This window comes from Sphaeramia orbicularis, chromosome 11, assembly GCF_902148855.1.
Source record: "Sphaeramia orbicularis chromosome 11, fSphaOr1.1, whole genome shotgun sequence".
NCBI lineage: Eukaryota > Metazoa > Chordata > Actinopteri > Kurtiformes > Apogonidae > Sphaeramia > Sphaeramia orbicularis.
In genome coordinates this window covers 3,733,565-3,761,111 of record NC_043967.1, presented here as the reverse complement: position 1 = coordinate 3,761,111, position 27,547 = coordinate 3,733,565, and the positions used below count along the sequence as shown (strand labels likewise).

The 27,547-nt window shown below is 43.2% G+C and overlaps 1 protein-coding gene across 1 annotated transcript; it reads left to right on the top strand.

The window, feature by feature from the left end:
- Positions 1–26,709, top strand: LOC115428433 (NACHT, LRR and PYD domains-containing protein 3-like). Its single transcript, XM_030147478.1, has 13 exons — positions 1–180; positions 7,896–7,968; positions 8,402–8,572; positions 9,830–9,961; positions 10,303–10,395; positions 11,140–11,209; positions 12,095–12,299; positions 12,384–14,175; positions 23,016–23,189; positions 23,790–23,963; positions 24,571–24,741; positions 25,030–25,076; positions 25,982–26,709. Exons 1-13 carry the CDS (start codon positions 93–95, stop codon positions 26,542–26,544), a joined length of 3,753 nt encoding a protein of 1,250 aa, XP_030003338.1. The 5' UTR covers positions 1–92; the 3' UTR covers positions 26,545–26,709.
- Positions 26,710–27,547: the final 838 nt, after the last annotated feature.

The following is a 27,547-nucleotide window of genomic DNA, read 5'->3' as shown; positions in this document are numbered from 1 at the left end:
GACTGAACTGGGGTGGAACTGAACCTGGTTCTGCAGAAAACACCCTGTCGAATTGTCTGTGCGTCAGTCTGCCTTTGGCACTGGACGGACTGATGCACTTCCTGTCATGTTTTCAGGATCTAGGAGCATTCGGACAGCATAGGAAGTGGGAACCAGCTCCTACTCCCAGGCATCGACCAGGTAAAGAAAAGAGTCCGAACGCAAATGAAAGTGTGTGGGACAATATATGACTGAGGGACTACTGAACCTGCATGTATCTTAGATAAAAGTAAAAAAAAAATAAATAAATAAATAAAATAATAATGATTTCTTTGTTCATTATGATCATGTTTTTAAAAAATTCCATAATTATTTCATTACAGAAACAATCACATTAATAAATAATTAAGAAATGACTAGATGTACTAAAATGTCAACTAAATAACCGTCCTAATCTATTAACAGCCACCCATCTTTTTATTAAGTTGAGATAATCATGACAGATATTTATTTTCTGGCAATATTTAAAGTTTTATATGGAAAATAAATTGTACCTGTGTCCAAGAAATCACTTTGAACTAAATTACAAAAACACCTCTGAAGGAAGTCCGTTTATTCCAAAGCACCTTTTGTAAACGTGATAGTGAAAGTATAATCATTTATTTTATAAATGTCAGTTTTGTATCACTTTTTGGAAAAATTTGGAAAATTTTCTTTTCATCCAAACTGCAGTTAAGTGTCAGTTTGATGGGAAAATTATTCTTTTTGGATAGTTTTCTCATTCTAATTATGTTAACAGTCAACCTCTTCATTCTTCTGGGTAAATTTCATATTCATAAAGCTAACATATCCAAAACATCCCCATCATGTCATTTATTTTTTAACAGAATTGAAAATCTATTTTGAATCTCTAAAACATACTAAATGTAATAAAAAACGTTCATCAGCGCTTCAGTTTTACTACAATTACCATGAGTAATTTGGTCTGCCACTTCATATTGTAATGTTATTTTTCTTTCCTTTTCTAACTGTACCTGTACTTATTGTTAGATCTTCATTTTTATTCTCCAATTTATTTATTATTTATATTTTGTGTGTGTGTGTGTGTATGTATGTATGTATGTGTGTGTGTATATATATATATATATATATATATATATATATATATATATATATATATATATATATATATATACAGGGTGGGGAAGCAAAATTTACAATGAACATTTAGTTGTTTTTTCTCAGCAGGCACTACGTCAATTGTTTTGAAACCAAACATATACTGATGTCATAATCATACCTAACACTATTATCCATACCTTTTCAGAAACTTTTGCCCATATGAGTAATCAGGAAAGCAAACGTCAAAGAGTGTGTGATTTGCTGAATGCACTCGTCACACCAAAGGAGATTTCAAAAATAGTTGGAGTGTCCATAAAGACTGTTTATAATGGAAAGAAGAGAATGACTATGAGCAAAACTATTACCAGAAAGTCTGGAAGATACTATTAAAGAAGAATGGGAGAAGTTGTCACCCGAATATTTGAGGAACACTTGCACAAGTTTCAGGAAGCGTGTGAAGGCAGTTATTGAGAAAGAAGGAGGACACATAGAATAAAAACATTTTCTATTATGTACATTTTCTTGTGGCAAATAAATTCTCATGACTTTCAATAAACTAATTGGTCATACACTGTCTTTCAATCCCTGCCTCAAAATATTGTAAATTTTGCTTCCCCACCCTGTGTGTATATATATATATATATATATATGTGTTTAATTTGATTTATTCTTGTTTTTTTTTGTTTTTTTTGGTCTTATTATTAGTTTATGATTATTATGGCTTGGAACGTCTGATGTTTTGTATATTCTTGTTATATTCTATTTTTTGTATGTTCTATCGATGAACAGTAAATAAATTCTTGGGGAAAAAAAATCCAAATGACATGACCTGCTCCACATAACGTCATTTCCTCCTGAAGAAAACACTGGCAAGACTCAAAGGTATATTCTTTATTTAATATAAAGTCATGTGTGAGTCAAGTGTAGATGTATCACACTCTTATGTCAACAGTGTTACGACAATATTTTTATAAATAACTTTCAATTTTACTCAGTTGTATATATGATATTTAGAGGAATCTTTCTGTAAAAATGCCATGTGGTATTATGGTTCTGCTGAATTTAGTCCTGAAAACAGCAGAAATATCAGCTATACATGTCAACTTTGTTACCCTGTAAAGGAAACTCAAAAAGTCCCTCAGTTAAATATTGACCTGTGTAATCTGTGCTTTTGATTTAATGGAGTTAACAAAAGCCAAATGTAAACACTACTCATATACAGATACCTTGTGTAAATGGAAAAATGAAACTGATAGAGCCACACAGAACTATGTTATAATCAATTATCAGCCGTCCTGCATTTTTATAACTTGTTTTTTTTTTTTATTCTATAATGTTTATCCCTTCAGTGACTGCTTCAACATCTCCTGCTGCCAGCACCTCTTACCTACCAGGTAAAGAAAACATTCTGATAGCACAGCAAAATATGTAATCTGTGCTGCAGACATAATGGAGTTAACAAGAGCCAAGTGTAAACATATCATGTAGGCCGCTCTTACTGATGTTTTGTTGGAATGGTAGAAAAAAAAAAAAAAATACAGTAATGGAGCCACACATTAGTATAATACACATAAATATTTAATATTAAAATGAATGAGTCAGCATCAGCCTGTGTACTTCCATCACACATGCATCTGGTTGAGTCTGACAGAACTGGATCTGTGTCTGTCTGCATCCTCCCATGGTTTTCCAGGAGAGAGAAACAGGGCTGACACTCTTCTGACTATGTCCTCCATTTTGTACAGATTTAATCCAGTTCCACCTGATGTTTGCAGTGGTGGTTCGAGCAAGACCCCCCCACCCGCCCCAAAAAAACAAAAGTAAAGCACAGACCCCACAAACGTCAGATTTATAACCTGCCTAATTCACCTTAGCCCTGTTTTCATGACATGCATACAGGCACGTGCACAGATAGACCCCTAGTGGTGCTAAAGCATCTGCCCTTTTGCCCTGGATGAGAAAAGTGCCCTTTCTGCTGGAGCCCAATTGTTTCTTTATTCATCGATATTTAAGAATAAAAAATACTCTCTCTGTCATCAATTCCCCCCAAATGTGCTTTGATATCTGACTATCTGGCATGTATTTGAGTTCTTGTGAGAATTCTGCCTCGACCTGCTCCGCGTTGCTTACAAGCCCCTGTCGGCCACGCCCCTTCCCCTTCCTCCTCCACTTAGGGTTAGGGTTAGTGCTCATGCAGTGCTGAATGCCAGGGTTAGGGTTAGGGTTAGGGTTAGTGCTCATGCAGTGCTGAATGCCAGGCCAAACCACTGCAGCCTACTTCTCCTCTGACCTGCTCCATCAGACAGACTGGTAATGACAGTGTTTGTGCAATCCCCTGATGTTGTTTGGTGCGAAATTAACCATAACATTAGTGCTGCTGAAAACTATACATTGCTACTGGCCCAACGTTTCCCTAAAAAAAAAAAAAAAATTCATAAAATCTGTAATTTCAAAGCTTTGTTCAGGTGTTTGCTGGCGTTTGTCATGTTTAGTGAAGACAGAGAGGGAGAGAAACACTCAAGCAGGCAGAGAATTTAAAGACAGTTTTACTGCTCTACAAATTAGACAAGTTCACTAGTTTTGGTTCAGTTAAAATCATAATTATTGAAATGAAGGTAGGTCTTAAGTTGAGCTGCATGACAGTTTGGTGAAGTATATTGTGGTATGCCACTAATGTAATGTTTATGCTTCAACTCTGTCAGAAAACAGTAAAAATAAATGTGTGCACTGTGTTATCAGTGTAACAGAGTTAAAGTATGTAGTGTGCGATTCCACTTGCCATCTCACATTGTTTTATTGTATTAATTACAATTTTATTTTATTGCCATTGAATGCAACACCCCTGCGGACTAGGGTCGTGTACCCCAGGAAGTTAGTACCAGTTTATCTGTGCTGTCTACCTGGTGAGTACACACACTGTCAGTCCAGTCATTATTTTACATTTTTATTTTAATTTCATTTCTAAATGATTGTATTACACCATTATATTTGTGTAACGCTTAGCTCCCTATCAGATGAGCATATTCTTGAATGAAAATGACAATATTCTTAATTATATGTTCATATCATGATTAACATGGTGTGTTAGCTAACTTTTCTTTTTTTTTTTTTTAAATTTTAGCTCAGCAGTGTGAGAACAAGGTTCGGGTGTTACGAATGAGACTGACTGTATACTTTTCTGCCAGGAATAAACGGCAAGTGTCCAAAGACATTTGGTTTTGTCATCTCTAACACAACGCTCGAATACAGCCGCTCCATCAGCTTTATACAGAGTCTGTAAGTCACTCTGGATTATTATGCCCTTTTTTTGGCTCGTGCACCTGCCCCCCACCCCCCAGAATGTCTGTGCACGGGTCTGCATGCATAGTTCTATGGACAGAACACGTGCATACCTTTATCTTTTACCTGTTTCTCCTCTTCTTCTTTTCTCCTTTTCCTAAATTGGGTACCTGATGGTTTTGGCCTTTTCTTATCCATCTCAGTTTATTGGCACTTGAAAATAAACACATTTCCCATCCCCCAACACTGTTACAGATGATGAGGGGTCCAGACTAACCCAGCTCACCTTGGAGGTCTACTACTATGTGTTTGTAGTTATTTCACACAAACCAGGAAAATAAACACGTGCATGAACTATAGGCCTGTATTTAAAATATTGTGAATGAAATGTGGGTTATTTGGAAGAAAGTGGAGGTGTGACTGACTTTAGCCACTAATTCCATTAAAGCAGGGTTCTCAAACTCATTTTGGTTCAGCGGTCACATTCAGCCTGATTTGATCTCCAGTGGGCTGGACCAGTGAAATAATAACAGAATAACCTATAAATAATGACAACTCCAAGTTTTTGTCTTTGTTATGGTGTAAAAAACAACAACATTAAATTATGAAAATACTTTTATAAACTATCCAAACAAATAAGATGTGAATAACCTGAGAAAACTGAAATTTCTTAAGGAAAATAAGTATAATTTTAATAATATTCTGCCTCCACTTATCATTTCTACCTGTGTATTATGGATCAGATCTACAAAGACACTAAACACTGAGTAACAGGAAGAAAATGGTTCAAATTGTGCTGAATTTTCTTTAGACATTTCAGGTTGTTCATATTTGTTCAGGTTATTCACATTTTACTGTTACAGGATAGTTTGTAAATATTTTCATCATTTAATGTTATTTTTTGCACTAAAACAAAGATAGAAATTTGAAGTTGTCACTATTTCTAGGTATAATGTAGTAGGATTTGTTTCACATCAAACCCAGAAGAAAATCTGGAGTCATTCTTTTTTGTCGGTTATTCTGCTGTTCTGATTTGACTGTAGATCATATTGGTCTGAATGTGGAACCTGAACTAAAGCCAGTCCCCCCCCCCCCCCCCCCCCCATGTTTGTGTGAATTGTAGCTGAGTCAGTCTCATGAACTCCTCCCTGAACTCTTCCTCTTCTTTTCACTTTCATTTCCTCGTCCATCGTCTTCGGTCCAGCTCTGTGCATCTGAAGGTAAAGTTCTTCTGTTTAACCTTTTAACGGCTCTTTGTTGTCACTGTTCACTGTGGGTCTGGACTTTATGAACCGTTAAAACCCGCTGTCAAACTCGGTGTCAGTTTAACCGGTTTTCCGTTATCCAGACCCGGATCCATCACCGAGGCCTGTTGAAAGTGGGTCTGACTCAGAGGAGGAGGTTCTGGACTGAAGCCTCCGTCCGTCTGTCCGGTCAGGGCTGGTTTCACATGGTCAAACTGAGGCCGAAGGTTCTGAAGCTCCGTGGATCTGACGAACCGACACCGATTAAACTGCGTCACAGAACCGGGTTTAGACCGGAAGTAGGTCTGGGTGGGGGGGCATGTGGACAGGACAGTGGTTAGAACTGAACCTGAACCACCAAACACAAACATAGGTAATAATAAAGAGAATAAATACAAATAGGATAAGAAAGAACTTTTAGGGAAGAAAAACGGGTCGTGTTTGTCCAGGGTGAACCCCACCTTCACCCCTGTGTAGCTGGGATAGGCTCCAAACGACCCCCGTGAGCCTAGTGAGGATAAAGCAGGTTCAGAAAATGAATGAATGAATGAACTGGGCACGTGGAGGCCCCACCCAGTGTCACTGCGGTGCGTTCAAGGACTGTGGGAACTCCTGTCAAACCCTTATATCGGTGAACTTTTGTCTAGAAACATTAAATATTAACTCGAGGACTTCTGAGAAAGAAACATTGAATTTAAACAGTAAAAATGTGTTTATTTCTTTAGATTTTGATAATGCTGTGGTAAAACTTCTCTGTAAAAGAGCAGTTCCCATAAAAACCAGTTGTGGTTTTCTTTTTTTGAAATTATCTTTTTATCAGAAAGGCAAATGTCTGTCACATACATTAATTACAGAGTCACAAAATACCATAGAATGGATACAGAAAGTTTCGATCATTATATCCATATTGCCCTTCTATCATTTCTTTTTATGGACCATTCATTTTGGTTGAAACATTAATACAACAGAACAGGGGAGCGCACCACTTCATACAATCATGACCTCACATAAAAGCAGGTAGATTTACACAAAGCACAAATACAATCAAATGAAATCAGATCTGATTGGTTTTACATACTCAGTCCATTTGGACCAAATATTATCAAATTTTTCTTTTTCACATTTGAGGGAAAAGGATATCTTCTCCATAACATAAATCTCATAGACAATTCCAATCCATTCATCAGTGGTGGGTGGTTCTACTTTTAACCTTTTCCTCGTAACACATTTCTTACTGGCTGCCAACAGGATAGCCAATAATTTTTTATCTTTAATGTTCCATGACTCAAACGGTAGATTGCTCAAATACATGGTTTCACATTTAAACAGAATGTTTACATTAAATACATTTGTATGTGTTTGTGAATCTCTTCCCGTGATTGTGGTTTTCACTGTGATAATGACTGTAGACATGAACCCTTCTGCATCCCTGTACGTTTACTGCCCCCTGGAGGCCCCCCAATGAAAGATGCACATGGAAAAATAACTGATAGAAAATCATTATGCATCTGTTTTTTTCTGTATTAATCTCTCAAACCTCTTCAGTTCGACTCAAAATCAGCAAAAGGTCAGTAATTTTCTGAATTTTAACTCTGGAGGATTAAAGATTCACACACCCTGGAGCCAATCACAGGGGGTTTATTGTGTTGTCTGGATGTGATTGGATCATTTTCATTGCGATTCAGACTCTTTCAGGATCCAGAATGAACTTAAAGCAGAGGATGAACCTGCTCCAGAGGTCAGAGGTCACAGAGTTTAGTGGTGTTCAGGCCGTCACACCAACGTTTAGTCTGATCCAGCTGTGGGTTTGACACCAGGACTTGAGTTAAACAGAGTGGGAGGGGTCAAACACCACTTGGATGTTCAGGTCCATGGTCATGTGGATTTCCTCAGGGATGTGAGTTGACCTCATCAGTGATTTTCTCCGTCTTACAGTGAAATATGTAAGGAAAAGGATCCAAAATGGATTAGTTTATGGAACATCAACTAAAACTGTCACTGACATAAAGAAAAAAAACTCATTGAAAGTCTATGAAGTGATTTAATAATGTATGTAATTAACAGGTTGGTTCGTTTATTCATAGATGAATCAATAATAAATGGATTGATGATTAATTTGAAGCAGAATCAGTGTTTTCTGCTGCACGTTTACACTGTGTCAAAGCGTCAACGTGACGACCAAACAAACGAGCCAATCACCATCCAGCGACATGTCATGTGACGGGTCAGAGCTCCTCCCACTGCAGGCGTTGACACCAGATGTCTTTCCAGGTGAGACTCAGATTGATCCTGGAAACAGCTCAGCGGTGACGAACACAAACCCTTTTCTGTTGGACGTCCACAGGTGAGTTTGATCTGTGACTCTTTGAATCCAGTCAGGACGCTTTGATCTGAGCCTGTGACAATAAACTGATCTGGAAACACTTTACACATGTTTCTGATGTTTAAATCAGTCTGGATTCATGAAGTTGTTTTGATTGGACTGTGATAACTGTTGACCTTTGACCTTTCACATTCACAGTTTAATCAGTTATTGATGAACTAGAATCTGATCAGGTGATAAAGAGCTGCTGTTTAGGTCAAATAAACCGACTTCATCGTGTTCATGACCTTCCTCAGTCATCGTCTACAGATAAAAGTCAGACACAACAGGACACTAACACTTCCTGTCAAACCTTTCAAAATAAAAGTAGATTGAGCTGCTGTTTGTCATGTACAGGATGAATCAGTGTGGATTCAGGTCTGGACTGATGGTTTGTGTTCTGATGTGGATTCAGCAGAATGGATGAGAGTGAGGACAGAGAGGAGGGAGCCCCTCCCTGGAAGACCACCCACAGACCCCCCACAGGACCTGGACCAGGACCTGGACCCAGCTGTGTGTCCATGAAGAGTGATGACTCCATGCATCGAGGAATAGCGTTTAAAAGACAACGTGTTCCACAGACTCAGTAAGTGAACCTCAGATCTGGTCCAGATTCACCAACAAGGTTTTCAGCTCAGTCAGTCCTAACTTGGCGTTCTATGTCCGACCTAAAGTTAGTCCTGTTGAACCGTCGGCGTCACATGGTCTTTTTCTTCAGTCTAATCAAGGTCAGACACAACAGGATACTAACACTTCCTGTGAAACCTTTCAAAATAAAAGCTGACAGTTTACATTCAATCCTGACATTGACTATGTCATATACCAGAACGTTCTCCTGCATCCAGGAGAAGGATGTTAATATTTACTGTAATTTTAACATCCATTTTTTATTATTATTATTATTATTATTATTGCTGTTTAAGTTTAAACTCCGGGTCGGTGGGCAGTCTTTGCCCCAAGTGGAGGAGTTCAAGTATCTTGGGGTCTTGTTCATGAGTGAGGGAAGGATGGAGCGCAAGATTGACAGGTGGATCGGTGCAGCTTCTGCAGTGATGCAGTCGTTGTATCGGTCTGTCGTGGTGAAGAAGGAGCTGAGCCAAAAGGTGAAGCTCTCGATTTACTGGTCAATCTACGTTCCTACTCTCACCTATGGTCATGAGCTTTGGGTCATGACCGAAAGGACAAGATCCCAGATACAAGTGGTCCAAATGAGTTTCCTCTGTAGGGTGGCTGGGCGCACCCTTAGGGATAGGGGGAGGAGCTCAATCACCAGGGAGGAGCTAAGAGCAGAGCTGCTGCTCCTCCACATCCAGAGGGGCCAGCTGAGGTGGATCAGGCATCTGTTTCTCCTGGACGCCTTCCTGGGGAGGTGTTCCAGGCATGTCCCAACAGGAGGAAACCTCAGAGAAGACCTAGGACACGTTGGAGAGACTATGTCTCTGGGGTGGCCTGGGAATGCGTTGGGGTCCCCCCAGAAGAGCTGGAGGAGGAGTCTGGGGAGAGGGAAGTCTGGGCATCCCTGCTTAGACTGTTGCCCCCGTGACCCGGCCCCGGATAAGAGGAAGAAAATGGATGAAAGTTTAAACTCTAATAACCCTGACATGTAATGTGTTCTAGTCTGGTTTTATGGATATTAAAATATTAACCTCATGTAAAACAGTCCATTAAAACTGTTGGATTAATGTAACATTAAATGACACAACATGAATTTATGTTACTTATATTAAACTACACTATGTTACACAAAGTTAGATTTCATTGTGTTATTTTAATTATGTAACACAATGTACAACATCAACCAGATCAAAGTCAGAGTTCAGCACTAAAACCACTGTACCATCAGTGTTCACAGTCCTGGACCTGGACCCAGACCTGGACCTGGACCCAGACCTGAACCCAGCTGTCTGCCCATGAAGAGCAATGACTCCATGGATTACCCGATGAACTTCAAAAGACGACATGTTTGTGATCCTCAGTAAGTGATCGTCAATATCAGAACGGCACTGAGCGACCCTCGGTGGATCAACATACAAGGTCCAGATAAAGGACTCAGAGCTCAGTCTGAGTTTAGGTCTGAGGGTCCACTGATCTGTTTCAGCTTTAACACATTCTTATCTTAGACCTGGACCCTGAGTCCTCACATATGAGCATCAGGTCAGAGGTCACAGCAGAGTCAGAAAAATTTGACAGAGAACAGCATGTCCTTTAACGTCCACATGAAACTGGATTCTTCTGCAGTAGGATATGAATCACACTAAGACCACAGTTTGAAGTCAGAGTTCAGCACTAAAACCACTGTACCATCAATGTTCACAGACCTGAACCTGGACCCAGCTGTGTGTCCATGAAAAGTGATGACTCTATGGGTCGAGGAATAGCGTTTAAAAGACAACATGTTCCACAGACTCAGTAAGTGAACCTCAGATCTGGTCTAGTTCCACCAACAGGGTTTTCAGCTCAGTCAGTCCTAACTTGGCATTCTATGTCCGACCTAAAGTTAGTCCTGTTGCACCGTCGGAGTCACATGGTCTTTTTCTTCAGCCTATGGTTCAGACACTGGCAGGAGACTCACACTAAACCTGATCAATGAAAACCTGTAGTTGTTGTGGGACCTGGTCCTGGATGATACTGGATCAGAGTCCAGGTTTGATTTCTGGTCCATTGAACACCTTTGTAATATATGTTGTGAGTGCAGATGGTGAGGAGACACATTATTAGGAAAGAGCTGTTGGTTTAATCCAAATGTTGATGAGATCAACTAAACCGGGGGTGTCCAATCCTGGTCCTCCAGATCTACTATCCTGCATGTTTTAGATGTGTCCCTCTTCCAACACACCTGATTCAAATGATAAGCCTATTATCAAGCTCTGTAGAAGCCTGAGAACAACCGTCAGGTGGACTGGAAGAGGAAACATCTGAAACATACAGGACAGTAGATCTGGAGGACCAGGACTGGACACCCCTGAACTAAACCCAGTGAGTGTGAAAATCCAAACAGACTCAGGTGTTGATTCTCAGAGGGATCAGCAGGACCAGGACACCTGTCCCACTACAGGGGGTCATGTGACTCATGTTGTCATCCAGGTGTGTCCACCTGTTGGTGTCAGTGTGGACAGACATAATGTGAGCTCATTGTTGATGTTTGGTCCACAGAGTGGAGCAGCAGAGCTCAGAGGTTCCCACTGGTCTACAGGATCAGACTCAGCTGGACTCCATATTTAAGGTGTGTACATGTACAGCATCTACTGGTCCATCTGTTCTGTCCAATCATGTCCTGCTGCTGGTTTCAGACCAGTGGACGTCACTGTGTCCAACATGGACCTGAGCTTTGGTCCAAGGGTGGACTTTATGTGTAATGATCCGAGTACAGAGACTGAACCCACATGCAAGACCCGGAAGCAGACGTAAAAGTTCAGTGTTTATTAAACACAGGGTTAACAGACAAGTCTCTGACAGTGATTGTATACAGAATCTTGAGGTCACAGAGTTCAGGGTTCTTCACGGATTTCGTGAAGTGGAAAGGAGACGGACCCTCACAGCCCGGACCGAAAAAACTCGTCGGGAATCCGACTAGGGAAGAGCAGAGCGATGCCAGTAAACAGACCAGGTCATACACGGTAAGGCAGACGGACAAGCTACAGTACATGGGGGACAGACAAGCTCACGTACCAGTAAGACAGGCAGGAAGGTCGAACACACGTAGAATCAACAGTAGCTGAGGCACAGACAAGGGTCGGGCAAAAGGCAGAGGTCTTGAGAAAACAATCTGGGTCAAAAAACAGGCAGACAGACAAACAGGATCCAAAAACGCTGGTAAGGCACAAGGCGATACGAACTGGCACAGGACAGGGGAAAACACAGGGCTTAAATACACAAGAGGGAGGGAAGACAATGAGACACAGGTGGAACAAATCAGGGCTGGGACAGGTAATCACACACAGGTGGAACTGATTAGGGAAAGGAAGCAAAGACACCAGACATGACACACGAGGAGAACGTAACAAAATAAAACAGGAAATGACTGACAAAACACACAAGACAGACAAAACCAGACTAACGTCTGGTGGCAGACGTGACATTGTGTCTCTCATCATGTTTTGTGTTCTAGCTGCTGGAGGAGAACATCTGCACTTTTGTCAAGAAGGAATTGAAGAAGTTCCACCAGGTTCTGAGTACAGATTACCCAGAATGCTTAGAGAGTCTGAGTGATGAGGATGAAGAGCAGAGGAGGAGCTCAGAGGCTTTTCTGAAGATCACACTGAACTTCCTGAGGAGGCTGAAGCAGGAGGAGCTGGCTGAGCGTCTGCACCGCAGTAAGACCATTCTGTCCAGATTGAACAGATGAAAATACTTGGATTTACTGTGAGACTGATGGTTTTATCTGGGTCTGCATTCAGGAAGTCAGTCTGGAGTTCAGCAGCGGAAACTGAAACATAACCTGAAGCAGAAGTTTGAGTGTGTGTTTGAGGGCATCGCTAAAGCAGGAAACCCCAAAACCCTCCTGAACCAGATCTACACAGAGCTCTACATCACAGAGGGAGGGGCTACAGAGGTCAACCAGGACCATGAGGTCAGACTGATTGAAAGAGCATCCAGGAAACCACACAGACCACCAACAACCATCACATGTGAAGACATCTTTAAAACACCACCTGACAGAGATCAGCCAATCAGAACAGTGCTGACAAAGGGCGTGGCCGGCATCGGGAAAACAGTCTTAACACAGAAGTTCAGTCTGGACTGGGCTGAAGACAAAGCCAACCAGGACATCCACTTCATATTTCCATTCACCTTCAGAGAGCTGAATGTGCTGAAACAGAAGAAGTTCAGCTTGGTGGAACTGGTTCATCACTTCTTCACTGAAACCAAAGAAGCAGGAATCTGGATCTTTGAAGACCTCCAGGTGGTGTTCATCTTAGACGGTCTGGATGAGTGTCGACCTCCTCTGGACTTCAACAACACTCAGATCCTGACTGATGTGACAGAGTCCACCTCAGTGGATGTGCTGCTGATGAACCTCATCAGGGGGAACCTGCTTCCCTCTGCTCGCCTCTGGATAACCGCACGACCTGCAGCAGCCAATCAGATCCCTGCTCAGTGGGTGGACATGGTGACAGAGGTCAGTGGGTTCACTGACCCACAGAAGGAGGAGTACTTTAGGAAGAGGTTCACAGATGAAGAACAGACCAACACAATCATCTCCCACATCAAGACGTCACGAAGCGTCCACATCATGTGTCACATCCCAGTCTTCTGCTGGATCACTGCTACAGTTCTGGAGAACGTGTTGAAGACCACAGACAGAAGACAACTGCCCAAGACCCTGACTGAGATGTACATCCACTTCCTGGTGGTTCAGGCCAAACTGAAAAACGTCAAGTATGATGGAAGATCTGAGACAGATCCACCCTGGAGTCCAGAGACCAGGAAGATGATTGAGTCTCTGGGAAAACTGGCCTTTGAGCAGCTGAAGAAAGGAAACCTGATCTTCTATGAATCCGACCTGACAGAGTGTGGCATCGATATCAACTCAGCCTCGGTGTACTCAGGAGTTTTCACAGAGGTCTTTAGAGAGGAGAGAGGACTGTACCAGGACAAGAGGTTCTGCTTCATCCATCTGAGTGTCCAGGAGTTTCTGGCTGCTCTTCATGTCCATCAGACCTTCATCAACACTGGAGTCAATCTGCTGTCAGAAGAACAAACCACATCCCAGAGGTCTGGATCTGCACAGACACAGTTCTACCAGACCACTGTGGACCAGGCCTTACAGAGTCCAAATGGACACCTGGACCTGTTCCTACGCTTCCTCCTGGGTCTGTCACTGCAGACCAATCACAGACTCCTACAAGGTCTGATGAAACAGACAGGAAGTAGCTCAGAGGCCAATCAGGAGACAGCTGAGTACATCAAGAAGAAGATCAGTGGTAAACTGTCTGTCGAGAGAAGCATCAACCTGTTCCACTGTCTGAATGAACTGAGAGATCGATCTCTGGTGGATCAGATCCAAGAGAACCTGAAAGGTGGAAGTCTCTTCAGTTATGATCTGTCTCCTGCTCAGTGGTCAGCTCTGGTCTTCATGTTACTGTCATCAGATAAAGATCTGGATGAGTTTGACCTGATCAAATACTCTGCTTCAGAGGAGGTTCTTCTGAATTTGCTGCCAGTCGTCAAAGCCTCCAACAAAGCTGTGTGAGTCCAGACAGAGTGGAGTTGATTGAATTTAGAGTCTGTTTTAGGACATTTTTGCTCCTTATTCATTCCTTGTCAAACCACAACACTGATCATGTTAATCAACATCATAACTTGATGGAACACACATCCAATCCACTTCATGTGTATGACAGTAGGAACACATCTGATCCAGTCCATCAAACATGTGAGTTAGTTTATGGTGGACCATCGATTTAGATCCTGTTTGGTCTTCAATGCTGGTTGTAGATTCTCTGTAAATAAATGTGTAAATGTACATGTTAAGGCAAAGACACACCAACCCGACTGCCGATCGTCACCATAAAAGGTAGCTCGACTGATCAATCAGCTCGTCTCCCCAGTGCGGTCAAAAAAGTGTGAAGAACACACCAAATCAACTACCGACTTGAGTGTACGTTCTGCGCTTGCGCGAGATGTAAACCTGGAAATGAAGGAGCATCCCTGTAGACCAAAACCCACAGCTCACTGTCGTCAGTAATTGTTGTCAGCAGAGTGTTGAGTAGTTCAGAAGGGTTGTTGTTGTACTTGTTGAACAGATGGTTAGTAATGAAAAGATCCTGGTGTTGTCAGCTCTCGGGCTTCTTCCTGTGGAAGAAGAAAGATGTCGCAGGCAAAAACTGAGGAGAAATCGCACTATGCTAACAGTGTTCACTTCATGGACTGAATGAAGTCCATAGTCAACACTGACTGTCACTCATTCAGATCCAGTCTGAGCAGTGAATGAACTACTATAGAAGACAGTAATAGTGTGAAGTACCTTGGCAGAGCTGGATTCACATGGAAACTTCTCCTTCACTCATTCACAAGTACAGGTCTATCCCTCCACCAATCAGATTGGTCCGACTGAACGACGGCTAGTGGCCGATTACACATGTTGAATTGGCCGAAAAGACTGGCGATGGCATTAATGACAGCCGATTGAATGGAACCAAACAGACTCATGTCACCGACCTCTCCAGATTGCCCGACCACCTCTGACCGCCGAAAATCGGGTTGGTGTGTCTTCGCCTTTACTGAGACCCCCAGATAAATAAAGGAGTCATAACCATAATTATAAATGAACAGCAGTGAAGGTCCATACAGTTTGTCTGAGTGTTCACAGGAAATAGTAGCTCTGTGATACATTGACTTTATAACCTGATATTTGACCAAAACTAGTGATTATCTGTAGAACTATTGGAACTGAAATGAAGTGGAGTTTAGTGAAGATCAGTTTATTCTGCTGCTGTTTTTAATAAAACAAAACCATCTGTTCTGTTTCTGCAGACTGACTGTCTGTGATCTGTCAGATAGAGGCTGTGAAGGTCTGTCCTCAGTTCTCAGATCCCAGTCCTCTAGTCTAAGACATCTGGACCTCAGCACCAACGACCCGAAGGATTCAGGAGTGAAGATCCTGTCAGATGGACTAAGGAGTCCAGACTGTAAACTGGAGACTCTCAGGTCAGAAAAAGTTAGAATCTGAATTCAGTTCTTTCTGATCTTTGGGTCCTAATGGTCACAACCTTATTGGTGAAAGACTTGCAAAGTTCTCACACATTTCAGTCAGTTCTCCAGACAGACTGACTGTGGGGTGTTCAGAGCAGTAGGGATGCACTGATACCACTTTTTTCCAGACCGAGTTTAAGTACAAGTACTTCCATTTGAGTACTTGCCAATACTGAGTACCAATACGAGTCCTTAATAATCCCATTCTGGTTGTTAGTTCTTTTTGTAAATGTGCTTTAGTGTCGTCATCAGTCTGACTGGAACAAAGTGCTGCTACTGACATTTAATGTGTTGGAACGAGCGTTTGCCAATTAATCCATCAGGGGGCACCGCTCTGAATTAACCATACTGGAGAAATACCACGAAGAGGAGGAAAGTTTTATGAGGAGAAGAAAGTCAGTAATAACAAACATGGAGACGACAGAGGTAACACTACTGTGATACTAATGTTGCAGCATTTTCTCTGGTACGATTTAAAAGCTTAGGTTCAGCCGGTAGAGAAAAGAGAAATGAGTGATAAGTTTGGTTTTCACTTCCACTGGCAGCGGTCTGCACCGCTCTGCACCTCCATAGTGTTATCAGCAGGATGGAAACCGGCCCAGCCCTGGGTAGTCGTCCTAAATGTGTCAGTAGTTTTTCTCTAACTCACACAGTGGCTCTTTGAACAGATCCTCTATCTCCACGGTTCCGCTGGTATTCTCCGTCTGGGTACTCATCCACCAGCACCTGGAAAACGGATGGAATGTACGCAGTGGACGGACAGAACGCTGCGTCTGTATCTGTCTGTGTCTGTAACATTACTTACAGTCAGCATTACTTTTATCACCGTCATTTATTTGGTTAAATCTCCACACTCTTCACACTCCCCTCACATTATTCCTCCTCCTCGTACCTGCTGCACTGAACTGTGAATGTCACACAGCTGTAAGTGGTATCGGTGCAGTTGTATCAGATTACTTTTACGAGTATGAGTACAAGTACACACACTGAGTATCGGAGCCGATGCCCAATACTGGTATCGGATCGGTGCATCCCTACAGAGCAGAGTTTACGGTTTTCAAAACATGAGGATTTAAAAGAAAGGTGTAAATCTAGAGCTGCAAAATCCAGTCAAACACAAGTGTAATCACTAAATCAACCTGTGTAATTATAAAAAGAAAAAGATGATAATTCAAGGGTCAGGATTTAGGTGGATTTAGGCTGATCCAGATGGAAAATTAGGGAATTAAAGTTCAACACAACCTGTGTTTTATGGAGATGATTTGGACTTAGTGACACTGAACAGATGGAGGTACTGTGGAAAACAGGAAAAATGAAAATCACAACATAAAATTATTTTTTACTGTGAAGTTTTGGTATTTTTACTCTAGTTTCAGTTTTTATGTGACATAAAAACAAAAGAACCAAAACTCATGTGGTCCAGCAGGATATTTAAAGACATTAATTGACATTTGTTTGACCTTTCAGGGTCACTCAAGGTCAAAGGTCATGGCACCAAATGAAAGCCCATTTGTGACTTTCTATCTATTGCCAATAGTAATTATGTCAATACAGGGTTTCCACTACATGTAAATGTTGGTGGCGCTCCGCCAAAATAAAAGCCGCCATGCCTTCAGAATTATGTTCTTTTTTTTTTCAGATGATAGAGATGGAAATTATTTATTATGATCGGATCCATATAAACATAAAGTCTATTTATGGACCATAATAAGAGTGTGAAAATAGTCTCATAAAATGTGACACTACTCTGCAAATAATTTAATTTTGAAAACGAACACTGGAGTCTCAACTTCCTGTCTGGCTCTACAGAGGCTCGCTCAAGACTGGTGACAGCAGAGTAAAGGGAGAGAGAAAAGGCTGAGAGAAAAGGGTGAGAGAAATCTACCTAAGCAAGAATAAGTTTAACCAATATTTAGCTCAAGCCTGTGAAAATGACTCTAATGTTATGTCAGTGTTAATAATGCACTGTTAGCAACAGTACTGTTTAACCTCCTCAGACCCAGCTATGGGTTTTCTGTCGACATTTGTGGACAAGAGTTTCACAACTATATACAAAAAAATAGGACCAATGGCCCTGTAGCTTACCAGCCAAATTAAAAGCTTTGGGAAATGTATCCAGATGCCATTTATTATCACCCAGTTTTGTGTATTTATATTACAGAAATAGCCCATGTTTTGGTCATATTCCAATCAGATCTGTAAAAAATTCTAATTCCAGCTTGATATCATTGATACTTAGTGATTTATTGTATCAATCCACTTCCTATCTCTTACAATGGGGAAATTTTTCAAAGTCGGACCAAATCCAGAATCAGATCCGGATCCAAATAATTTCACTAACATTTGTTGACATCATCATAAAGAAGCTGTATACCAAGTTTGAAGTCAATTGGAGTTGTAGTTTCGGAGAAGAAGACGATTTTTGTAATGGACGACGCTCCCCCTTGAACTGCCACCTTACCATGGTGGGGGAGTTTGAGCACCCGAATGATACCAGGAGCTATGTTGTCGGGGGCTTTATGCCCCTGGTAGGGTCTCCCAAGGCAAACAGGTCCTGGGTGACGGGCCAGACTAAGAGCAGTTCAGAAGCCCCTATGGAAACAAACATCTGAAGATCGTGACGTCACCTGGTACAGCACAGCCGGGGCCCCACCCTGGAGCCAGGCCCGGGGTTGGGGCTCGTAAGCGAGTGCCTGGTGGCTGGGCCTTTGCCCATGGGACCCGGCCGGGCCCACCCCGAAGGAGTGACGTGGGCCCACCCTCCGGAGGATCCACCACCCACCAAGGGAGCCGTAGGGGCCGGGTGCGATGTGGATTGGGTAGCAGTCAACGGCAGGGGGCTCGACGACCCGATCCCCAGCCACAGAGTCTAGCTCTAGGGACATGGAATGTCACTTCACTGGGGGGGGGAGCGGAGCTTGTGAGGGAGGTTGAGAGATACTGTCTAGATATAGTTGGGCTCACCTCCACACACAGCTTGGGCTCTGGAACCCAACCCCTCGAGAGGGGCTGGATTCTCCACTTTTCCAGCGTTGCCCGCGGTGAGAGGCGGCGGGCTGGCGTGGGCTTGCTCATAGCCCCTCAGCTCAGCCGCTATGTGTTGGAGTTTTCCCCGGTGAACAAGAGGGTCGCGTCCTTGTGCCTTCAGGTCGGGGACAGGTGCCTCATTGTTGTCTCGGCCTATGGGCTGAACAGCAGTGCAGAGTACCTGGCCTTCTTGGAGTCCCTGGGAGGGGTGCTGGATGGTGCTCTGACTGGGGACTCCATTGTTCTCCTGGGTGACTTCAATGCCCACGTGGGCAATGACAGTGAGACCTGGAGGGGGGTGATGGGGAGGAACGGCCTCCCCGATCTGAACCCGAGTGGTGTTGGACTTCTGTGCTAGCCACAGTTTGTCCATAACAAACACCATGTTCGAACACAGGGATGTCCATAAGTGCACTTGGCACCAGGACACTCTAGGCTGGAGGTTGATGATCGACTTCGTTGTCATGTCATCAGACCTCCGGCCGCGTGTTTTGGACACTTGGGTGAAGAGAGGGGCAGAGCTGTCAACCAATCACTACCTGGTGGTGAGTTGGATCCGCTGGCAAAGGAGGAAACTGGACCGAGTCGGCAGGCCCAAACGTGTTGTGAGGGTCTGTTGGGAACGTCTGGCAGAGCCCAATGTCAGCGCGGTCTTCAACTCCCACCTCCGGGAGAGCTTCTCCCAGATCCCGGGGGGAGGCTGGGGACATTGAGTCCAAGTAGACCATGTTCTCCACCTCCATTGTTGAAGCGGCTGCTTGGAGCTGTGGCTGCAAGGTCTCCAGTGCCTGTCGTGGTGGCAATCCCCGAACCCGGTGGTGGACCCCGGAAGTAAGGGATGCAGTCAAGCTGAAGAAGGAGTCTTATCGAGCCTTGCTGGCTCGTGGGACTCCTGAGGCAGCTGATGGGTACCGGTGGGCCAAGCGTGCCGCAGCCCGAGCAGTTGTGGAGGCAAAAACTCGGGTCTGGGTGGAGTTTGGGGAGGCCATAGAGAAGGACTATCGGTCGGCCTCGAGGAAATTATGGTAAATCGTCCGGTGCCTCAGGAGGGGAAAGCAGTGCGCCACCAACACTGTTTACAGTGGAAGTGGGGAGCTGCTGGCCGCGACTGGGGATGTTGTCGGACGGTGGAAGGGATACTTCGAGGATCTCCTCAATCCCACTGTCACGTCTTCCATGGAGGAAGCAGAGGCTGAAGTCTTAGAGGTGGACTCGTCCATCACCCAAGCTGAAGTCACCGAGGTGGTTGGCAAGCTCCTCGGTGGCAGGGCTCCGGGGGTGGATGAGATTCGCCCTGAGTACCTCAAGTCTCTGGATGTGCAGGGACTGTCTTGGCTGACACGTCTCTGTAACAATGCGTGGCAGTCAGGGACAGTACCTCTGGATTGGCAAACTGGGGTGGTGGTCCCCCTTTTTAAGAAGGAGTACCGGAGGATGTGCTCCAACCACAGGGGGATCACACTCGTCAGCCTCCCGGGGAAAGTCTATTCCAGGGTACTGGAGAGGAGGATCCGACCGATAGTTGAACCTCGGATCCAGGAGGAACAATGCGGTTTTCATCCCGGTCACGAAATGCTGGACCAGCTCTATACTCTCCATCGGGTGTTCGAGGGTTCATGAGAGTTCGCCCAACCGGTCCACATGTGTTTTGTGGATTTCGAGAAGGCGTTCGACCGTGTCCCCCGTGGTATCCTGTGGGGGGTGCTTCGGGAGTATGGGGTCCGGGGGCCTTTGTTAAGGGCAGTCCGGTCCTTGTATGACCGAAGCAGAGCCTCGTTCACATTGCCGGCAGTAAGTCAGACCTGTTCCAGGTGCATGTTGGACTCCGGCAGGGCTGCCCTTTGTCACCGGTTCTGTTCAGAATTTTTATGGACAGAATTTCTAGGCGCAGCCAGGGGCCAGAGGGGTCCGGTTTGGAGACCACAGGATTTCGTCTCTGCTTTTTGCAGATGACATTGTCCTGTTGGCCTCACCAAGCCTGGACCTTCAGCGTGCCCTGGGGTGGTTTGCAACTGAGTGTGAAGCGAGTGGGATGAGGATCAGCACCTCCAAATCCGAGGCCATGGTTCTCGACCGGAAAAAGGTGGTTTATCCTCTCCAAGTCGGCGGAGAGTCTTTGCCCCAAGTGGAGGAGTTCAAGTATCTTGGGGTCTTGTTCACGAGTGAGGGAAGGATGGAGCGTGAGATTGACAGAGGGATCGGTGCAGCGTCTGCAGTGATGCAGTTGCTGTACCGGTCGGTTGTGGTAAAGAAGGAGCTGAGCCAGAGGTGAAGCTCTCGATTTACCGGTCAATCTACGTTCCTACCCTCACCTATGGTCATGAGCTTTGGGTCATGACGGAAAGGACAAGATCCCAGATACAAGTGGTCGAAATGAGTTTCCTCCATCGGATGGCTGGACGCACCCTTAGGGATAGGGTGAGGAGCTCAGTCACCAGGGAGGAGCTCGGAGTAGAGCCGCTGCTCCTCCACATCCAGAGGGGCCAGCTGAGGTGGCTCGGGCATCTGTTTCGGATGCCTCCTGGACGCCTCCCTGGGGAGGTGTTCCAGGCATGTCTCACCGGGAGGAGACCTCGGGGAAGACCTAGGTCACGCCGGAGAGACTGTCTCTGGGGTGGCTTGGGAACACCTTGGGGTCTCCCCAGAAGAGCTGGAGGAGGTGTCTGGGGAGAGGGAAGTCTGGGCATCCCTGCTAAGACTGTTGCCCCCGCGACCCAGCTCTGGATAAGCGGTGGATAATGGATGGATGGATGGACAACAGACGCCGACGACGCCGACAGACGCCACATGACGACAATAGCTTACGGCCTGTCGGCCGGTAAGCCAAAAAAAGAAAAGAAAACTGTCCACCACAAAGGACATTCCATAAAAATTTTTAAAACTGCATCTGAAAAAAACTGTTGCATCATGATGTTTCTAATATAGGCACTTATTTAATAAAACCCAAAAAAAGCTGGTACTTTGCTGAAATTTCCTGGGTCTCAGGAGGTTAACGTTAATTAAGGTTGCACTGATCCGATATTAAGATCAGATATCGGCCCCGATTTCAACATTTTTGCTGGATCGGGGATCTGTAAAAGCAACCAATCCATAAGACCAATCCCTCCCCTTTTAATTTTGCGACATAGGTTACGTCATGCATGTCGAGAGTTGAGTGTAGTTGGAGTTTGGGTGTTTCATGACCAGGCGGGTTTCTGCTCCAACTGAGCATTTATTCTAGAACATGCTGCAGCTCCAGAACACAAACAGGGAACTGACACTCCACATCTGGAAAGTGTAAAGTTTCTTTTCTTTTCAGCACAATCTAAAGGTACTTCCTGTTTCAACAAACTTTTAAAAAAGTTTTTGTTTCAAAAAATCCTGGAGGAAACTCTGCAATATCTTTAACTATTTGGAAGTTACAGCACTTTGAAATGTGTCCCATTATAAACCAATGGGGATTTTTAAGATTTCAATAATTCATACAAAATTCAAAAATCAATATTTACCTCCGCCAAGGAGGTTATGTTTTTGCCAGGGTTTGTTTGTTTGTTTGTTTGTCTGTTTGTTTGTTTGTTTGTTTGTCTGTCCGTTAGTGTGCAACATAACTCAAAAAGTTATGGACAGATTTGGATGAAATTTTCAGGGTTTGTTGGAAATGGGATAAGGAAGACTCTCTTCCTCTCCGAGTGCTTCTAGTTCTCAATTTTTTGAGCAAACTTGGTAGACCTTACCCCAAAGAACCTCTGCTATGAACTTCAGTTGATTCTGGCTGTTTTGGGAGAAGAAGTTTCTAGAAATGTGGACATAGATGACCTTGAGTTTGACTTTTCAAGGTCACTCAAGGTCAAAGGTCATGGTACCAAATGACAGTCCATATGTGACTTCTGTCTATTTCCAATAATAATTATATCAATATCTTCAACTGTTTGGAAGTTATAGCTCTTTGAAATGTGACCCATTATAAACTAAAGGAGATTTTTTTCAGAAATCTGTATTTCCTAATCATTTGAATGAACATGGTAGACCTCACCCCAAAGATGTTCCACCAAAAATATCAAGTCATTCTGACTGAAGGTTTCTGAGAAGAATATTCTTGAAAAATTGTTTCTGGACGATGGACAGATGACACCTGATACCTATAGTCCGTCTAAAAACTGAAACTAGCCTAATATGACATTGTTAAATTATTAATCTGTGCATTTGTCTTAAACAACCAAACAGAATCAAATTACAGTAACACTGAAACTGAGATCTATGTGGACTGTGATGGTCCTTCATTCCAGACCTGACCTGATTGTAATCCAAATATCATCTGTGTCCTCCAGGTTGAGTATCTGTGACCTGTCAGAGAGAAGCTGTGAACATCTGTCCTCAGTTCTCAGATCCCAGTCCTGTACTCTGACTCATTTGGACCTCAACAACATGGACCTGAAGGATTCAGGACTGAAGATCCTGTCAGATGGACTGATGAGTCCAGACTGTAAACTGGAGACTCTCAGGTCAGATAAAGTTAGAATCTGAATTCAGTTCTTTCTGATCTTTGGGTCCTGACTGAGTTTTATTAAATCATGTTGTACTTGTTTAAATGCAGGTGTATTAGATCTAGAGCTGCACAATCCAGTCAAACACAAGTGGAATCACTAAATCAAGTTGTGTAATTATAAAATGGACAGAGATGATCATTTAAAGGTCAGGATTAAGGTGGATTTTCCAAATGGAAAATTCAAAACAATAAAGTTCAACACAACCTGTGTTTTATGGAGATGATTTGGATTTAGTGACACTGAACAAATGGAGGTACTGTGGAAAACAGGAAAAATGAAAATCACAACATTAAGGTGTTTTTTACTGTGAAGTTTGGGTATTTTTACACTAGTTTCAGTTTTGATGGTGGACTTGGCATTGTTAAAGGACTCATCTGTGCTTTTTCTTTGATAAACAGCAAACAACTCAAATTACAATAAAAAAAAAATGTGTTTGTCACTAAATTGTGCAGCTTTATTTGGATCTGAGCTGTAGAACAAACTGAGATCTATGTGGACTGTGATGGTCCTTCAGTCCAGACCTGACCTGATGGTATCATCATCTGTGTCCTCCAGGTTGAGTATCTGTAACCTGTCAGACAGAAGCTGTGAAGGTCTGTCCTCAGTTCTCAGATCCCAGTCCTGTAGTCTGACTCATGTGGACCTCGACAACATGGACCTGAAGGATTCAGGACTGAAGATCCTGTCAGATGGACTAAGGAGTCCAGACTGTAAACTGGAGACTCTCAGGTTTGGATTGTTCAACCAGTGTGAACGATGATGATTAAATCCATGATGCACCTGTAGTGGATCAGTCTGACCTGGTTTTCAGAGCAGCTGTTCAGTGTCTGACATGAAGCACATGCATGTTCCTTTAATTAACTGTATGAAGGTTTATTTGAACCAAATGAGTCTAAATCTACAGATATTATCCAAAGGACAGTAAAGTGTCTACGGTCTGAGGGTTGGACTGGAGTGGAACTGGTTTGTCTGTTCAAACACTGGAACCCAAGAACCATTGAACCTTTGATTTGGAGCTGGTGAAGGATGTTCATTTATGCACTGGATGGTTTTGGACCAGTATCTGGACATTTGTGTCCATATTTGGTCAAAGTCAATCTTCATCCAGTTAAATGTGTCTGAGAAACAGTTAAAGATCAGGTCTTTCAAGACTGTGGACAGGGACTGGACTAGTCTTAGTCCAGTTCAGATCTTGCCCTGAACAGAGTCAGTCCAATAGAAACTGTCTCCAGGTCAGTCCCATTTGGACTGAAATCCATCCACAGAAGAACTGTGTCCAACAGCTGACGCTGCTTCTTCTCCCTCCTCAGATGATGTGTGATGTTTTGTGTTGCAGACTGTCAGGATGTCTGATCACAGAGGAAGGATGTTCTTCTCTGGTCTCAGCCCTGAAGTCCAATCCGTCCCATCTCAGACTGTTGGACCTGAGCTACAACCATCCAGGAGCCTCAGGACAGGAGCTGTGTGCTCTAGTGGAGGATCCACACTGGAGACTGGACACTGTCAGGTATGGACTGAGCTGATGCACACACAGAGAAGAAGTGATGGAACAGGTGGAGCTGACAGGAACACTGTGAGAATGAGTGATAGAACAGGTGGAGCTGACAGGAACACTGTCACAGCTGATTCCACATCCTTTACTGCAGTTCCAGACCATGGTCACAGATACAGACCTTCAATAATGGACTGACAGGAACTATGGACTACATGTGAACAGAAAAGCTGGAGTGGATCACAGTGATATCATGTCCATGTTTAATGCTGCTCTGACCCCCCCCCCCCCTCCTCTTTTCAGGTTGGAGCCCAGTGGAGACCGATGGTTGAGACCAGGTCTGAGGAAGTGTAAGTGGATTTCCATTGGATTACAGATGAAACCCAACCTGAACATACAGTGGGAGCTGGTACCACATGAGAAAAAACATCAACTGTCAGTGAAGACAGAGGGGGAGCTGACACCTGATTGGTCAGGACACGGAGCACATGACACAAATACCCTCAGAACCTCAGCCCATTGGCCAATCACACCTCCTCTGTCTTTATGGATCATTCTAGTGTCGTTCTCGTGCCGCTGTCTGATAAAGGCGGAAGACAAACAAACAATAAAGTCAAAAACACAGCTGAGTCCATCAGGAGAAAAGTTTGTCACAGTAACAAGTTCAATGTCAACAAAAGTTAGTGAAATTATTTGGATCTGAATCTGATTCTGGATTTGGTGCCACTTTGAAAAATTTTCCCATTATAACAGATTGGAAGTGGATTGATCCAATAAATCACTAAGTATCAATGATATCAAGTTGGAATTTGAATTTTTTACAGATCTGATTGGAATATGACCCAAACATGGGCTATTTCTGTAATATAATAAATACACATAACTGGGTGATAATACATGGCATCTGGATACATTTCCCAAAGCTTTTAATTTGGCCGGTAAGCTACAGGGCCATTGATCCTATTTTTCTTCCTTTTGGCGAGTATTAGTGTTTGTAATGTGGTACCAAGTGAGGTTGTGTCACTGTGGTTTTATATTCCATCTTTCCTTGTGCCTGCACAGCTAGCAGCTAGCTTACAGCTATAAAACACACATGACCAATCCAACATATGGTCATGTGTGTCACAGTAACAGTGTGTGAACCAGGGACACAATTACAAACAACCAGTCATTCTACAGTCTGTCCCCTAAAGACCAATCAAGCTGATCACTGATCAATAAGTGCAGCTGTTCTGTGTTTTCTTCTGTCCATCAGATTTCTGTGAACTCACCCTGGATCCAAACACAGCGCACAGACACCTCAAACTGTCTGAAAACAACAAGAAGGTGGAACTAGTGGAGGAGGATCAGCCCTATCCAGATCGTCAGGACAGATTTGAGATCATGCGTCAGCTGATGTGTTCAACTGGTCTGACTGGTCGCTGTTACTGGGAGGTCCAGTTCAGTGGACGGGTTAATTTTACAGTGACTTACAGAGGAATCAGAAGGAAAGAAGACAGTTTTTCCAGTGGGTTTGGAGGAAATGATCACTCCTGGAGTCTGGAGTCTTATGAAGGTGGATACAGGGTCTGGCATAATCACAAATGCACACACCTCCCTCACTCCTCCTCCTCCTCCTCCTCCTCCTGGCCCTCCTGGTCCCGCTCTGGTACAGTATCAGTGTATGTGGACTGTCCTGCTGGATCTGTGTCCTTCTATGAAGTCTCCTCTGACAAACTGATCCACCTCTACACCTTCAAAACCACATTCACTGAACCACTGTTTAGAGGATTTGGACTGACGTGGCCTGGATCCACAGTGTGTCTGTGTGATGTGTAGTTGTGTAGTTGTGTAGTGAAGTTTATAGTGTAGTGTAGTTGTGTAGTGTCCATAACTTGTTGAATCCAAATCTGTTGAATTTGATCTCCGTTCTGTGTCAGCTGATCATCTCCAAATACACAGGACATTTACAAACACCAATAACATCAATCAGCCTTAATTCAACTATTATTTGGTTTGTTTTTGATGCTTGTTTCCTTAATTTTACTTCATTCTTTTTAATTCTGTTGTTATGATGAATTATTTGTAGGGATGTCCGATATTAGCTTTTTTGCCAAAAACCGATATGCCGATATTGTCCAACGCTTAATTTCCGATTCCGATATCACCCGATATTGCTGCTGATATATGTGGGATATTAAACTAATTTTAGGTAACATCACATATCTCCAGTCATGGAATTAACACATCATGCCTAATTTTACTGTGATGCCCCGTTGAATGCATTCTCAAATGCAACAAGGCTTTTAAAATGTAAACACTGTCTGTGCAAAGAATACATACTTCAACTTAACTCTTTCCCCTCCAGAGCATTTTCCAGTGAGTTGGTAGCCAGCGCCAGCCTTTTGGTCATTTTCACTAATCTTTGGAGGCTGAGTGAAAATGTTGTGTTAGGAGTATGTGAACACTGAATACATCAAAAGAAAGAACAGAACTTCAACTTTTAAACACAAGAAACGATTTTATTCTATCTTCATTCGTTCGTGAGATATGAACATTTGAATATTGGTCATTTTCAGGAAAAAACTGAATTTTGAGCAAAAAACTGAGAAAACTGCATTTTTTTTCCAAAGATACTGATTTTCAAGATAAAATTGATTTCCTATTTACATTTTTGACTCTTTCTCATTTACCAACAGTAACACTGTATTCAAAATCACAAAATAAAATAATAATAACAATAATAATAACAAACAGCTCTAAGATATCCCATCATTCCACAAAATATTAGAGGAATCTACACCAAACTTTAGACCAAACATCTTCTAAAGCACCAGGTTCC

What these genes read in the sequence shown, in the direction of transcription:
- LOC115428433 (XM_030147478.1), top strand. Translation starts at nt 93, where the DNA reads ATGCACTTCCTGTCATGTTTTCAGGATCTAGGAGCATTCGGACAGCAT. An exon ending in TGTAAACTGGAGACTCTCAG is followed by an intron (nt 23,190 to 23,789) that starts GTCAGATAAAGT and finishes TGTGTCCTCCAG; the next exon opens with GTTGAGTATCTGTAACCTGT. An exon ending in GAGACCAGGTCTGAGGAAGT is followed by an intron (nt 25,077 to 25,981) that starts GTAAGTGGATTT and finishes TCTGTCCATCAG; the next exon opens with ATTTCTGTGAACTCACCCTG.